The 14739-nt window shown below is 47.3% G+C and overlaps 1 protein-coding gene across 1 annotated transcript; it reads right to left on the bottom strand.

Annotated features, from left to right (window-relative positions):
• Positions 1 to 2125: 2125 nt before the first annotated feature.
• GP6 (glycoprotein VI platelet) lies at positions 2126 to 13355 on the bottom strand. Its single transcript, XM_052656257.1, has 8 exons — positions 13322 to 13355; positions 10603 to 10638; positions 10228 to 10485; positions 8673 to 8957; positions 7140 to 7193; positions 5484 to 5543; positions 3863 to 3913; positions 2126 to 2364 (listed from the first exon to the last, which is right to left on the bottom strand). Exons 1-8 carry the CDS (start codon positions 13353 to 13355, stop codon positions 2126 to 2128), a joined length of 1017 nt encoding a protein of 338 aa, XP_052512217.1.
• Between the last annotated feature and the right edge of the window lie 1384 nt (positions 13356 to 14739).

Raw genomic sequence — 14739 nt, 5'->3', positions numbered from 1 at the left:
TTCCATGTTAATTTAATGATTCCACAGAAAACAGAACTTCATGGTATGCATAGCTCTTCTTACAGCCCCCAGAATTCCCTTGTGACATACAGAAACCCCAAATTCCTTAAAGCAACAGTACAAGAATTACTTTTTTATTAGAACCTTTATTTTTTGCTTTGCTTTTCATTGAAGTATAGTTGATTTACATTGGTGTATTAATTTCTGCTGTACAGCAAAGTGACTCAGTGATATATACATCTATATATTCCTTTTAATGTTATTTTCTATAAGAATTACTTTTTTATTAAGCACTTATTTTTTTTCTTCCAAACCTTACTTCCTTCTAGATAGTTCCTCTAGCCCAAGTGGCACAGAGGGCACACTGGGGGTGGGCTCTGAGCTCAGAGTCGCCAGGCTGGCAGTGTTGGGGGAGGGGCCAGATCTTGCCAATCTTCATCACAGCTCCTGGGGGAAGTTCCCTAACAAAGTCAGGGTCTGAGGTTCACTCTGGTAGGAACTGGAACCCCAGATGTGTACCAGAGTCATATTCATGGGAGAGCCAGACTGGACTTCATTGAAGACTGTGTCAGCAACAGAGAGGCTTCTGTTTAGCAGGAGGGCACCCAGCTAGGTGCCGCAGTCTGGCAACAGGAAAAGGGAAGTATTTCTGACATGTCACTTACCTCCCTAGGACAAGTGACCCCACACAGACAGGGATGGATGTCAGGGAGTAAAGTTGGGTTGGTTTGGGTTTTTTTTTTTCCTTTTTATTAAGGTGAAATTCATGTAAAATAAAATTTACCACTTTAAGGTGAACAACCCAGTGCCATTTAGTACGCTTTGTTATAAAACCACCACTTCTACCTAGTTGCAAAAGGTTTTCATCATTGCAAAATAAGAAAAAAAAAAAATCACTGATTAAGTAATTACCCTGATGCTAGGAAAGATCAAAGGCACAAAGAGAAGGGGGGTGCCAGAGGATGAGATGGTTGGATGGATGGCATCATCAACTCAATGGACATGAATCTGAGCAAACTCCGGGAGACAGTGAAGGACAGGGAAGCCTGGTGTGCTGCAGTCCATGGGGTCAAAAAGAGTCAGACACGACTTAGCGACTTATCAACAAGTAATTACTCCCTATTCCTTCCTTGCCTCAACCCCTGTCAACCACCAGTCCATCTTCTGTCTCTATGGATTTACCTATCCAAACCTTTAGGATAAGCTTAGGACTTTGGACTTTTTTTCTAATATAAAGGCAAGTCATTAACATGCTGCTTATAATTATTATTATGTTCAAAGGGGAAACAGTAGAAGACCCAAAAGCCTGAAAGAGTCAGGTACAACCCAAGAAACAAAAAGATGTTTTTTCAGACTGTAGCTTAAGACAGTGTTAGCATGAGGGTTACATTTGGGGATAATCAGAAAAAGAAAAAAAAACCTCAGGAACTGATTCACTTTCCTGCATACCAGAAACTAACACAACATTGTAAATTAACTATACGTCAATAGAATTTTTTTAAAAAAACACAAGGCAGGTGGGCAATGGGGACACATGGGAGAGTTTTGGGCAGAGGATGGATTGGATCAGCTGTGAGAGTGGGTGACGTCAGAAGTCAATCCTCAGTGGGGAAAAGAGGGTGGGACGAACTGAGAGAGCAGCCCTGAAACACATACCCTACCACGCGTAAAACCGATAGCCAGTGGGAATTTGCTGTATGACGCAGGGAGCTCAAACTGGTGCTCTGTGACAACTAGAGGGGTGGGAGGTGGGAGGAAGGTTCAAGAGGGAGGGGACATGTGTATACCTATGGCTGATTCAGGTTGCTGTATGGCACAGACCAACACAACATTGTAAAGCAATTATCCTCCAATTAAAAATAAATAGAATGAAAAAAAAAATTAGTCCGTCTGGAGGGACTTCCCTGGTGGTCTAGTGGTTAAGACTCTTCTTTCCAATGCAGGGGGTGTGGGTTCAATCCCTGGTTACAAAACTAAAATCCCCGCATGCCTCGCAGTCCGCCCCCCCCCAAAAAAAAAAAAGGCAGTGAGCAAGACAACAGTGAGTAGACTGTGGCTCTCATAGTCCACTCACGCTAGGTCCCCTCCCCACTCGCATGACCAAGACGCAACCAAGCCTGAGATTCTAGTGACGGAAGCCTCGGTTGTGACCATCTGGTCGACCCCTATCCTGCCGACCCTTTGGTTTCTGGGTCTGTGGGAGGGGTGGGAGTGGCCTGTGTGCAGCTCTGATCCGGTGCATCATTGGAGGTTTCCTTCGGCTGTGCCAGTCTTCTGCCAGAAGCCCCACCAGGAGAATTAGAATCACAGCCCCAAGGCATATCCGGGCCAGATTGCCCTTGGTGTAGTGCTGGAGGGCAAGACCTAGAGGAACAAGAAGAGACAGGAGCAGATGATAAAAGCCCAGCTCCAAAGGGACTTCCCTGGTGATCCAGGGGTTAAGACTTGACCTTCCAATGCCAGGGATGCAGGTTCAATCCCTGGTTGGGGAGCTAAGATCCCTCAAAGCCAAAAAACCAAAACCTAAAACAGAAGCAATACAATGAAGACTTTAAAAGTGGTCCATATCCAAAAAAATAATGATAATAATCTTGGGGCTCCCCTGGTGGTCCAGTGGTTTAAAATCTGCCTTCCAATGCAGGGGGACACAGGCTGGATCCCTGGTCAGGAGACTAAGGTCCCACATGCCACGAGCCTGTGAGGCTTGACTACTGAGCCCAAGCACCACAACCAGAGAGAAAACCACGTGCCATATCAAAGATGCCTCAAGCTGCAACTAAGAAGCAGCCCAGTCAAAAATAAAAATCATAAATAAATAGTAAGCAAGCAAACAAACAAAGCTCCTCTCCAGAACCCACTCCAAGCCACATACTGGGTTTGTCACAGCCAAATCCTTCATCTGAAAACCTATTACTCTCCGCTAGCTAGAAAAGCTATGACAAACCTAGACAGCATATTAACAAACAGAGACATTACTTTGCAAACAAAGGTCTGTCTAGTCAAATCTATGGTTTTTCCAGTAGTCATGTATGGATGTGAGAGTTGGACCACAAAGAAAGCTGAGTGCTGAAGAACTGATGCTTTTGAACTGTGGTGTTGGAGAAGACTCTTGAGAGTCCTTGGACTGCAAGGAGATCAACCCAGTCAACCCTAAAGGATATCAACTGTGAATATTCATTGGGAGGACTGATGCTGAAACTGAAACTCCAATATTTTGGCCACCAGATGCAAAGAACTGACTCATTAGAAAAGACCCTGATGCCGGGAAAGATTGAGGGCAGGAGGAGAAGGGGATGACAGAGGATGAGATGGTTGGATGGCATCACCAACTCCATGGACATGAGTCTGAGCAAACTCCAGGAGATGCTGAAGGACAGTGAAGCCTGGCATGCTGCAGTCCATGGGGCTGCAAAGAGTCAGACACAACTGAAGAATAACAAGCTAGGATGCCCACCTCCTTCCTCAAGGATTCCTCTCGTCTTCACCAAGCATCAGGACTAGATAAGCCCCATCCTTTGAGTAGCATGTCTTCCACTCACCCCCTCACAGGCCTCTGATACAACTTCCCACACACAGACACTACCTGGTGGTTTGGCTGATTGTGGAAGAGGAGACTATCATAAGGGGTGGTGCAGAGATGAAATTTCCCTTCCTCTGACCTTTTAGATAATTTCCACCTTCACACTGGTCTTTGCCCAATTCTGAGCTCCATGTGCTAACACTACTCCTCCCCTTCTTAGCTGACACACCAGAACCCAAGACCAGAGAACTGCAGCTTCTTTGCAGGGAAAGCACCCAATTTGGGGTAAAGACATGGGCTAGAGGGGGCAGGAAGTTGGTCCAGAGAAGGACACTTACTCACCAGTTGGAGGGTCTGACTCCTTTGGAAGGACAGTGATATTCCTAGAAGCTTCTGGGAATCAAAAACAATAAGTGTAAAGAGGTGGAACCATCTCTTCTACCCCTGTTTCTACCCAATCCTGAACAGCTGCACTGAGGGGCAGAATTCCAGGTTTTTAAGAACCGTGTGAACTACAAAGGGCTTCTCTGATGGCTAGGTGGTAAAAAAAAAAAAAAAAAAAAAAGCCTGCCAATGCAGGAGACACGAGTTCAATTCCTGGATTGGAAAGATCCCCTGGAGGGGGAAATGCCAACCCATACCAGTATTCTTGGCTGAGAAATCCCATGGACAGTGGAGCCTGGTAAGCTACAGTCCACGGGGTTGCAAAGAGTCAGACATGACTGAGTCAACAACATGAACTGCAGAATCAGAGTGTTTGGATTGGAACCTCAGACTCATCACTTATTAGATGTGGATAGAATGACAATGTTAGTCACTCAGCCACGTCTGACTCTTTGCGACCCCATGGACTGTAGCTCATCAGGCTCCTCTGTCCATGGAATTCTCCAGGCAAGAATACTGGAGTGGGTTGCCATTGCCTTCTCCAGGGATCATCCCGACCCGGGAATCAAACCCAGGTGTCCTGCATTACAAGTAGATTCTTTACCATCTGGCAAATGACTTAATAGCTATGGGTCAATTTTCCTACTCCTCCTGAGAGTGACTGGGGACCAAGAAGGGTTTTGAACATAGGATGGAGAGGAATCTCCTCAGAGTCTTGGAAAGAACCTGCTGGAATCAGGAACCTAAAGTGTGTGGACCCCATGAAGATAGCTAAGGAATCCTCAGGGAATCTGCCAAGGTTTTCTGTCTTGAAGGAAAAGGAGACTCTCCCTAGAGAAGCCAAGGGCAAAGAGCACAACAGTGGGAGGGACACATAACTGCACTGGACTGGAGGATGTACTGTGTCCAGGGAACTACGATCTACGCGGGGCTGAAGCACAGGACCGTGCCTGGAAGCAATGGCAACAAGGCTACACACATCGATCAGAGCCAAGTTGGAAGAGCACACCAACGGGATTTCCCTGAGGGTCCAGTGGTTCAGACCCTGCACTTCCAGTGCAGAGGGCGTGAGTCTGATCCCTGTTTGATCCCGTGCAGCCCAGCCAACAAATAAAGAAAAAAAAAATTCAGAACTTACTACCCATGTAGAAGAGTTCTTGTGGCAACACACTAAGTGAGAGAAAGTCCAAAAGAAAAAGAACATCACAGTGTTGGGAGCGGGAGGGAGGCTCAAGAGGGAGGGGACATGTGTATAGCTGATTCACGTTGTTGTACAGCAGAAACCAACATGTCATTGTAAAGCAGTTGTCCCTCAATTAAAAGTAAATTTAGAAAAGAAGAAGAGCCCAGTGTCGGGATAAGTAATGGTGTCCCCATGGTAGCCTCGGTGCCGCCATCTTGGAAGCAGCCACGTTTCCCAGAATGTTCCTCTGCCCCCGAGCTCAGAGCCCATCTCCACCCGACCCTCGCCCTCAAATCGAGGACTTTCCTGGGAAGAGTCAGGTGGTTTTGAGAAGCAGCCTGAAAGCTGACAGCCTCAGATGACGGAAGAGCGAGCTCGGAGTGCCTGGTTACTCACCAGTTGTGGAGGCTTCCTTAGCAATCGAGTGGTTCAGTTTCCTGGAGGCTTCTGTGAATTCTAAGCAAGACGATTATAAGAAAGTGGGTAGTGCCGGGTCTGTTTCGTGAGTCCCTACTCCCCTCGCCCCTTCTGAGCTATCCGATCTTCCTGGAACTCATTCATCTACCACACACTGCACAGACACGGAGGAAAGACAATCTCAGAAAGCCCAAGATAAACCCGTTTTCTACTTCTGAGTGGCTTCCTGAGAAACAGCTCCATTCATCCGCTGATGGACATTGGGTTACTTCCACGTTGGGGCTGTTGTGAATTCTGCTACTATATGAACTTTCACATATAAGCTTCTGTGTGAATACACTTTTTTAAATTTTCTTGACTGTATATACTGAGGGTGAGGGCTTCCCTGTTGGCTCTGTGGTAAAGAATCTGCCTGCAATGCAGGAGACCTGGGTTCGATCCCAGGTCCAGAAAGATCCCACATACTGTGGAGCAGTTAAGCCCCTGTGCTACAACTATTGAGCCTGTGCTCTAGAGCCTAGAAGCTGCAACTACTGAAGCCCACGTGCTCTAGAGCCCATGCTCGGAAACAAGAGAAGCCACCACAATGAGAAGCCCGTGTGTCACGACTAGAGGGTAGCCACCGCTCTCCACATCCAGAAAAAAAGCCCATTCAGCAGTAAAGACCCAGCACAGCCGAGGACAAATAATTTTTTTTTTAATTTTCTTTGAAAAAAGGTAGCACTATTGATTCATGCAACAACTTGGAAAAATCTCAGGGGTATTATGGTCAGTTCAGTTCAGTCACTCAGTTATGTCCGACTCTGCAACGCCATAGACTACAGCACGCCAGACTTCCCTGTCCATCACCAACTCCTGGAGCTTGCTCAAACTCATGTCCATCGAGTATTATGATGGGGGGATGGTGGAGACAATCTCAAAAAGTCCCATGTTGTATGATTCCGTTTATATGTAACATTATCAAAATGACAAAATTAAATCTAGGAAGAACAAATTAGCCAGGGGTTAGGGATCAGGCGATGGCACCCCACTCCAGTACTCTTGCCTGGAAAATCCATGGACAGAGGAGCCTGGTAGGCTGCAGTCCGTGGGGTCACTGAGGGTTGGACACGACTGAGTGACTTCACTTTCACTTTTTACTTTCATGCATGGAGAAGGAAATGGCAACCCACTCCAGTGTTCTTGCCTGGAGAATCCCAGGGATGGGGAAGCCTGGTGGGCTGCCACCTATGGGGTCGCACAGAGTCAGACACGACTGAAGCGACTTAGCAGCAGCAGCAGTAGTAGGGATCATGGGAGGGGAGAGGTGTCTATAAAGGTGGGACCTTGAGAATATCTTTGTGAGGATGGAAGAGAGCTTTTTGTTTTCTTCGCTTGGAACAGTAGTTTGAATGCAGTGGTAGTTACGTGAATCTTTGTGATGAATTGACATAGAACTATACGTATATACTGTGCCAATGTCAGATTTCTGGTTTTTCTGTTGTGCTGTAATTATGTAAGAAGATCCCCTGGAGGGGGAAATGGCAACCCACTCCAGTATTCAAGTAAATCGAGAGCTCTAGACTAAGAGGAAAAGGATAACGGGGTTCCTGTGCCTGTGTACCACAGACACAGGGTGAATGCTCCGAAACCTACCTGTTGCAGCGGAAGGTGGCTCCGTGGGCAGCCAGGTGGGGGTCACAGAGGCCCCTGAGAAATCAGAAAAAAAAAGAGAGAGCGATCTGTGCACTGTTATGTGTGGTTCCTGAGCACACCCGTTTCCTCACCTGGAAACTAAAAATACGGACGCTTCCACCACTGGACTGCGGTGAGTCTTAAACAGCGTTTGAAAGGCGCACCTAGCACATTCTGGAGCTAATGAACGACGATCCCTGTAGCTGCCTTCCCTACTTTCCAAACTACAGTCCTGTCCCTTCTTCTGGATCCCTGTGACCTGCCGTCTTACAGATCCTGGGAACAAAAGTGGCTTTTGTCTCCTGGGAACCAGATGAGGAGGCAAAAACCGTGGACTATGTCCAGAGAAAGACAGGCATCCTATGTGGGGACAAATGGGGACTGCCAAGGGAAAAAACAGCCCCTTCCCTCTCCCATGACCCTTGCTATCTGCTTGTTTACCCAGACCAATCACCCAGGCAATGATACCCAGGCACTATTCATAGCATTCAAATTAAAACAGAATTCAATTTTCCTCTTCCTGGCTTTCACTTTCTCCAGGCTTCCACTGCAGGGGGTGCAAGCTCAGTCCCTGGTCAGGGAACCAAGATCCTGCATGCCACAAGGTGCAGCCAAAAAAAAGAAAAAAATACATAAATTAAAATTTTTAAATAAAAACTGATTAATTAATGTAAAAGTGAATATATGCATGTATATGTATATATACATGTAACTCATTCGCTTTGCTGTACACCTAAAGTTAACGCCATATTGTGAATCAACCACATGCGCGTGTGCTAAGTCACTTCAGTCGTGTCCAACTCTTTGCAACCTGGTGGACTGTAGCCCACCAGGCTTATGTGCCCATGGGGATTCTCCAAGCACAAATACTGGTGTGGGATCCTCCAGGGGATCTTCCCAACCCAGTGATCGAACGTGAGTCCTGCATTAGCAGGCAGGTTCTTTACCACTAGCACCACACTAGGTGAGAAGCCCTGTAAATCAACTATACTCCAATACACATTTTTTAAAAAATGGAAAATCTTGGGCTGGGACGACCATCCTGGATTATCTGAGTGGGTCCAATTACAAAGGTCCTTAAAAGCCTAAGAGCGAAGCAGGAAGGTGGAAGAGTCAGAGAGAAAGAGAAAGATTAGAAAATGCTATGAAACTGGCTTGGATGATGAAGGAAGGGACCGTGGGAGCCAAGAGATACAGGTGATTCTAGAAGCTGGAGAAGGCACCAGAAATGAATTCTCCCCTTGAGCTTCCAGAAGGAAGGCTGGCTGACACCTTGGTTTTTTCCCTGCAGGACCCATTTCACACTTCTGACTTCCAGAACTGTAAGGTCATCCATTTGTGAAATTTAAGCCAGCGAACTTGTGGTCACTTGTTACAGAAGCACCCAGACACTCAAACACCCTCCAAAGCCGCTGACTCCCCATGCTCCCTCCCCTGTAAACTTCCATCAGGGACTTCCAAGGCTGGAGAAAAGGTTTTGTCTGTACCCCTGACCTGTGACCACAAGCTCCAGGGGGTCGCTGGGGGCTGACCACAGGTATGGATGTGCGCTGGAAAAGCTATAGCATCGGTAGATTCCACTGTGGGCGGCAGTCACCGTGACGATGGGGAAGTCTGCCCGGTACCACCTCTCCGGTGTCTTGAAGGGCCTGGTGTCCCCCTCCTTGTAGAGAGCAAATTGGTCAAAACCATATTGGCTCTGACAGCGCAGAGTCACGGTCACTCCTGCGGGCACCGACGTGCTGGGCTGGGCTGAGAGCGAGGGCTTGGGGAAACTTTCTGGGAAAGGAGAGAACTTTAGTATTAAAGACGGTGGCCACTGTGGAAAACAGTATGGAGGTTCCTCAGAAAACTAGAAATAGAATTACCCACCATATGATCCAGCAATCCCTCTCCCACATACCCAGACGAAACTCTAGCTCAAAAAGATACACACACCCTTGTGTTCACAGCAGCAATACTGACAATAGCTAAGACATGGAGACAGCCTAAATATGCATCGACAGAGGAATGGATAAAGAAGATGCGACCCACATATACGATGGAATACTACATAGCCCAGAAAAAGAGTGGAATAACGCCATTTGCAACAACATGCCATGTGCAACTGGAGACAATCATTCGAAGTGAAGTAAGTTAGACAGAGAAGACAAATAGCACATGATATCAATTACGTGTGGGACCTAAAATGTGACACAAAGGAGCCTGTCTATGAAATAGAAACAGACTCGTGGACACAGAGCACAGGCTGGCGGTTGCCACGGGAAAGAGGGTTGGGAGAGCCACGGAGCAGGAGGTGGGGGCTAGCAGATATAAGCCTTTACATATAGGATGGATAAACAACAAGGTTCTACTACTGTACAGCACAGAGAACTATATTCAATACCCTATGATAAACCATAGTGGAAAAATATTTTTCAAAAAAATATACATATAACTGGAGCACTTTGCTGTACAGCAGAAATTAACAGCATTGTAAATCAAGTATACTTCAATTAAAAAATATTAAAACTGGGGTGGGGGGGATAAAAGAGAGAGAGAGAGGTGGTTAAAACTCAACCTTTCCATTGAAGGGGCCAGATGGTTGGACCCCTGGATGGAAAACTAAGATCCCACATGCCCCAAGGGTGTGGCCACAAAATAAATATTTTTTAAGGCATAAACGTGGCTAGAGGGGGGCACATTTTTTCCTCTCGTGTCAGGCTTGGCTGTGACTTGGAATGGCAATCTAGGAATCTGTCTTTATTTAAAATTGTGCTATTGTGAACATCCTAGATTTTTTGCATTGATTTGGGCTGGGTTTTTTTAATATTGCATTAACATATTATTTATGTGGGTTACTGAGTTTGGGGCACCTTCCCTAAATTTGGCACTCAAGGCCAACGTCTTGCTTGCCCCACCCTAATCCCAACATCCCCACCCCCCTCCCTCACCCCAGGACTTTGGGTTTAGGGTCTTCATCACCCCCCACTCTCATCCTCTTGGCGCCCAGAATAGAGGACCTCGCAGCCCTGAGACTCCACGTCCAGCCCCGCCCACCCCCGGTTACCAGTAGCAACCAGCTCCAGCTGGCTGCTGGGAGGGGACCAGCGCATCCCTATCTGATAGGAGCAGCGGTAGCGGCCGGCTTGGTCTGTTTTCATCTCCGAGATGAAGATCTCCGCCTGGTCAAAATACCTCCCGGATTTCAGCTTCTCCAGGCGGTACAGGTCTGCACCCGGAGGCCCCTGGCAGCGAATGGTCACCGGCCTCCCCAGGGGCACGAGGGAGCTGGGCAGGGCCTGGAGGGAGGGCTCAGACAGAGGACCTGGAAGCGAAGCAAATCCTAGAGAAGCTCAGCTTCCGACAGAGCCCTCCCGTCCCGGGCCGTCCCCCCTCTCCTGCCCTCTCACTGGCTGAACCCAGAAGACGGATCTGGACTCACCTTCCGGAGCGCATATCACCTGGCCCAGACACAGCCCTGGGGAAGGAGCAAGCGACCAGTCACCAGGACGTCGTGTGAACCCACATCTCCTGCGTGCTGCACACTGAGCTGACAAACTTGTGTGCATTTGCTTTTTTTAATTGAGGATATAGTTGAGAGTCCCTTGGACAGCAAGGAGATCCAACCAGTCTATCCTAAAGGAAATCAGCCCTGAATATTCATTGGAAGAACTGATTCTGAAGCTGAAGCTCCAATATTTTGGCCACCTGATGTGAAGAGCTGACTCATTTGAAAAGACCCTGATGCTGAGAAAGATTGAAGGCAGGAGGAGAAGGGGACGACAGGGGATGAAATGGTTGGATCGCATCACCGACTCGATGGACATGAGTTTGGGTAAACTCCAGGAGTTGGTGATGGACAGGGAGGCCTGGCGTGCTGCAGTCCACAGGGTCCTAAAGAGTCGGACTGCCTGAACAACTGAACCGAACTGAACTGATAGTTGATTAACAACCTTGTGTTAGTTTCAAGTATTCCCTTTCTTTTGTCATCATTGTGTGTGTGTGTCTTTTTTTTTCAAAGATACACAAGCACATGATTGACATGAAAGAAGCCAACCTGGGACGCCTCTGGTGGTCCAGTGACCAGGACTCTGCCCTTCCAATGCAGGGGCCCAGGTTCGATCCCTGCTCAGGGAACTGAGATCCCACAAGCCCTGTGGCATGGCCAGTTAATAAAAATTAAAAAATAAACACAGTTAAATTTGAATTTCAGATAAACAACAAATAATTTTTTTTTTTTTTTTGCACAGTATATCCCATGAGGTCCATAGTCCTGCAGCTGGCAGGAGGTAGATTTAAACACTGGCAGCACATTTTGGCAGTAAATCAGGTGGATCTGGTGCTAACATTGCTTAGTTTGTATTTGAGCCTGTCGCTGCATGACTTAAACAAGTTACTTAATCCCTCTGGGCCTGTGTTCTCACCTGTGAGATGGGAATAACAGGAGGCCCTGCTTCATCAGGTTGCGATGGGGATTAAATGAGTGTCTATTTAGAAAGACAGAGTAGGGCTTCCCTGGTGGCTCAGTGGTAAAGAATCCACCTGCCAGTGCAGGAGACACGGGTTCGATCCCTGATGCGGGAAGATCCCACGTGCCCGGGAGCACTGAGCCCGTGCGCCACAACTACTGAGCCGCTGCTCTAGAGCCTGGGAACCGCAACTGCTGAGCCCCGGTGCTGAGACTACTGAAGCCTGCGGGCCCCGGAGCCTGTGCTCTGCAGTGAGAGAAGCCACCGCAATGAGAAGCCTGGGCGCCGCAACCAGAGAGGAGCCCCCATCACAACTAGAGAAAGCCAGCGCGCAGCAGCAAAGACCCAGCACAGCCAAAAAGGAAATAAAAGCACAGAATAATGCATGTGTAAGAGCTCCGTGAGTTCTTTCAAGGGTGGATAAAGGCATGAGTGACTGAGGGGCAGTTTGTCTTCACAGTATGCACTCTTATCCCCGATAACACAACTGCTCTCCCTTCCTGCTTAGCCCCGGGAGCCTCTGTCCTTTTCCGTGATAAAATTCCTTTGAAGAAACAAGGAAATCATGCGCAGACGTGCCCAGAATAGAGCTTGATAAGAAGGAGACTTAAAAAACGCATCTGAGCCTCCCCACAAGTCCTATTACAGGAGACTCTTACTCCAGTGTTATTGAGATTGACTGACAAATAAAACTCTTACATATCCCAGGTGTATGGCGTGATGAGCTGTAAAATAATGACCGCAATCAAGCTAGTTAACACATCCGTCACCTCACATAATTAAATATCTTTGGGGGTATTTTTCTGGTGAGAAATCTAAATTTCAGGTACGTGCTATAAAATGGTTAACTATTGTCACCATGTTATGACTTAAACCCCCAGAACTGATTTCATCTTATAAGTGGAATTTTGTACCTTTTGACCCATATCATGTACCTCTCCATTACCCACACCTCCACCCTCAACCCCTTGTCCCCAACCCGGGCAATCACCAAGCTACTCTCTGCTTTTGTGGGTTTGACTTTTTGAGACTCCATGTGTAAGTAGGATCCTGCAATATTTGTTTATCTGGCTTATATTGCTTAGCGTAATACCCTCAAGACCAATCACATCGTCACAAATGGCAAAACTGTTGGCACCAGAACCTAAAGGGATATTGACAAGCTAAATCTATAATCTAGCACTGATATCAAATCCACCTCAAACAAAATTTAAAATTATAAGACAACAAGGACCTACTGTAGAGTACAGGGAACAATATTCAATATTTTGTAATAACCTATAAGGGAAAAGAACCTGAGAAAGAATACATATATACACACATATATAATATATATGTGTGTGATTCACTTTGCTGAGCACCTGAAACTAACACATTGTAAATCAAGTACACTTTAATTAATTAGTTAATTAAAAACAAAACACTATGGTGTAGTGGGAACAGGTTGCAGCCCGACACTCTGAGACCTGTATTCATTTATCAACCCAGCCACGAATAAACTAGAATAATTCATACAAGCAGCATCTCCCTGGGTCCCAGTTTGCCCACCCAGCAAATAAGTGAGGTGATGCCTGTAGGTCGCCTCTTGCCCTGAAAGTTACCTCTTGCCCTGGTTCAATAAAAAAAAAAAAACTAACATTCTTTGTCTCCTAGCCCAGTGCCTGTCCCTCAGCATTTTCCAGAATGACTCACCAAGACAGAGGAGAGCAGACAGGACTGGGGACATGGTTCCTCGCCTGTCCTGAGCTCTGCAGCCCAGGAGGGAAGCCTTGGGTGGGGGCTGGAGCCGGACACAGGGTGCGATGGTGGGGGTGAAGGGCCCTCTCCTCCTCCCCCGTCAACCTGGCTTTCCCTAGTTGGCACTCATCAAGCCGGAGCCATAGCGTGACTTGCACACAAGCTCCAGGCAGCCTGGCTTATCTCCTGCTGCCAGCCCAGGGTCCCAGCGCATCTGCCTCGTGAGGCATCATCTGTGTTCTGCTACTACCAGTAGCCCCTTACATTCATTAAGGGGGCTCGCAAATCAAAACCCCAATGGGTCAGTGAAATCCATAGAGTCAGAAAGTACACTGGGGACTTCCCTGGTGGTCCAGTGGCTAAGACTCTGAGCTCCCAATGCAGGGGACCCCCGGGTTCCATCCCTGGTCAGGAAACTTGACCCCACAGATTGCAACCAAGACCTGATACAAACAAATAAATTAACGTTTTAAAAAGAAAGGGGAAAAGTACATCGGTAGGGCTTCCCTGCTGGCTCAGTGGGAAAGACTCTGCCTGCCAGCGCAGAAGTTGTTGTTCAGTCACTCAGTAGTGTCCGACTCTCTGCAACCCCATGGACTGCAGCACGGCAGGCTTCCCTGTCCTTCCCTATCTCCCAGAGGTTGCTGAGACTCATTCATGTCCATTGAGTCGGTGATACCATCCAACCATCTCATCCTCTGTCGCCCCCTTCTCCTCCTGCCCTCAATCTTTCCCAGCATCAGGGTCTTTTCCAATGAGTTGGCTGTTCCCATCAGGTGGCCAAAGTATTGGAGCTTCAGCTTCAGCATCAGTCCTTCTGATGAATATTCAGAGTTGATTTCCTTGACGATTGACTGGTTTGGTCTCCTTGCAGTCTAAGGGACTCTCAATAGTCCTCTCCAGGACTCTTGATATCGCTTGGCCCATTCAGACAATCCAAGATCATCTTCCTCCTTTGACACTGGCTGTTAGGGACTTGAACCCATCATCCACCTCGCTCCTCCTTTGCCCTGTAAAGTAGAAGGTTCTGTGGATTAGGATGTGAACACCTTCAGGGGCACCCACTTTTCTGCTGACCACACTGTTCTTTACAAAATCCTTAAGCAAAGGTCCTTTCTGCTTAAGAGGAATCAGCTTCACCAGGGTTGTTGGCAAGCAAATCAACTGAAAATAACAGATTTTTTAAATCACAAACTCCCCACTATCTGCTTTCAAAAAAAAAAACTTGGGGTGTGTTAGCAAGAAGAGGGGTTGGAATTCAGAGTCTGATTCCACAGCCCACTCTCTTTCTGAGGGAGGGTTATAGGTCCTAATGTCCATAAGAACCTCTGACTGCACGGAGATTTGTCTGTTACATACATGCAAGCAACCTG

This window comes from Budorcas taxicolor, chromosome 18 (assembly GCF_023091745.1).
Source record: "Budorcas taxicolor isolate Tak-1 chromosome 18, Takin1.1, whole genome shotgun sequence".
Taxonomy (NCBI): domain Eukaryota; kingdom Metazoa; phylum Chordata; class Mammalia; order Artiodactyla; family Bovidae; genus Budorcas; species Budorcas taxicolor.
This window is presented reverse-complemented; position numbering and strand designations above follow the sequence as displayed.

Coding starts and splice junctions, on each gene's coding strand:
- GP6 (XM_052656257.1), bottom strand. CDS start 13,355: ATGTCCCCAGTCCTGTCTGCTCTCCTCTGTCTTG. Junction 5,544..7,139: donor GCCACCTTCCGCTGCAACAG/GTAGGTTTCGGA, acceptor CGTCTTGCTTAG/AATTCACAGAAGCCTCCAGG. Junction 3,914..5,483: donor TAAGGAAGCCTCCACAACTG/GTGAGTAACCAG, acceptor TTTGATTCCCAG/AAGCTTCTAGGAATATCACT.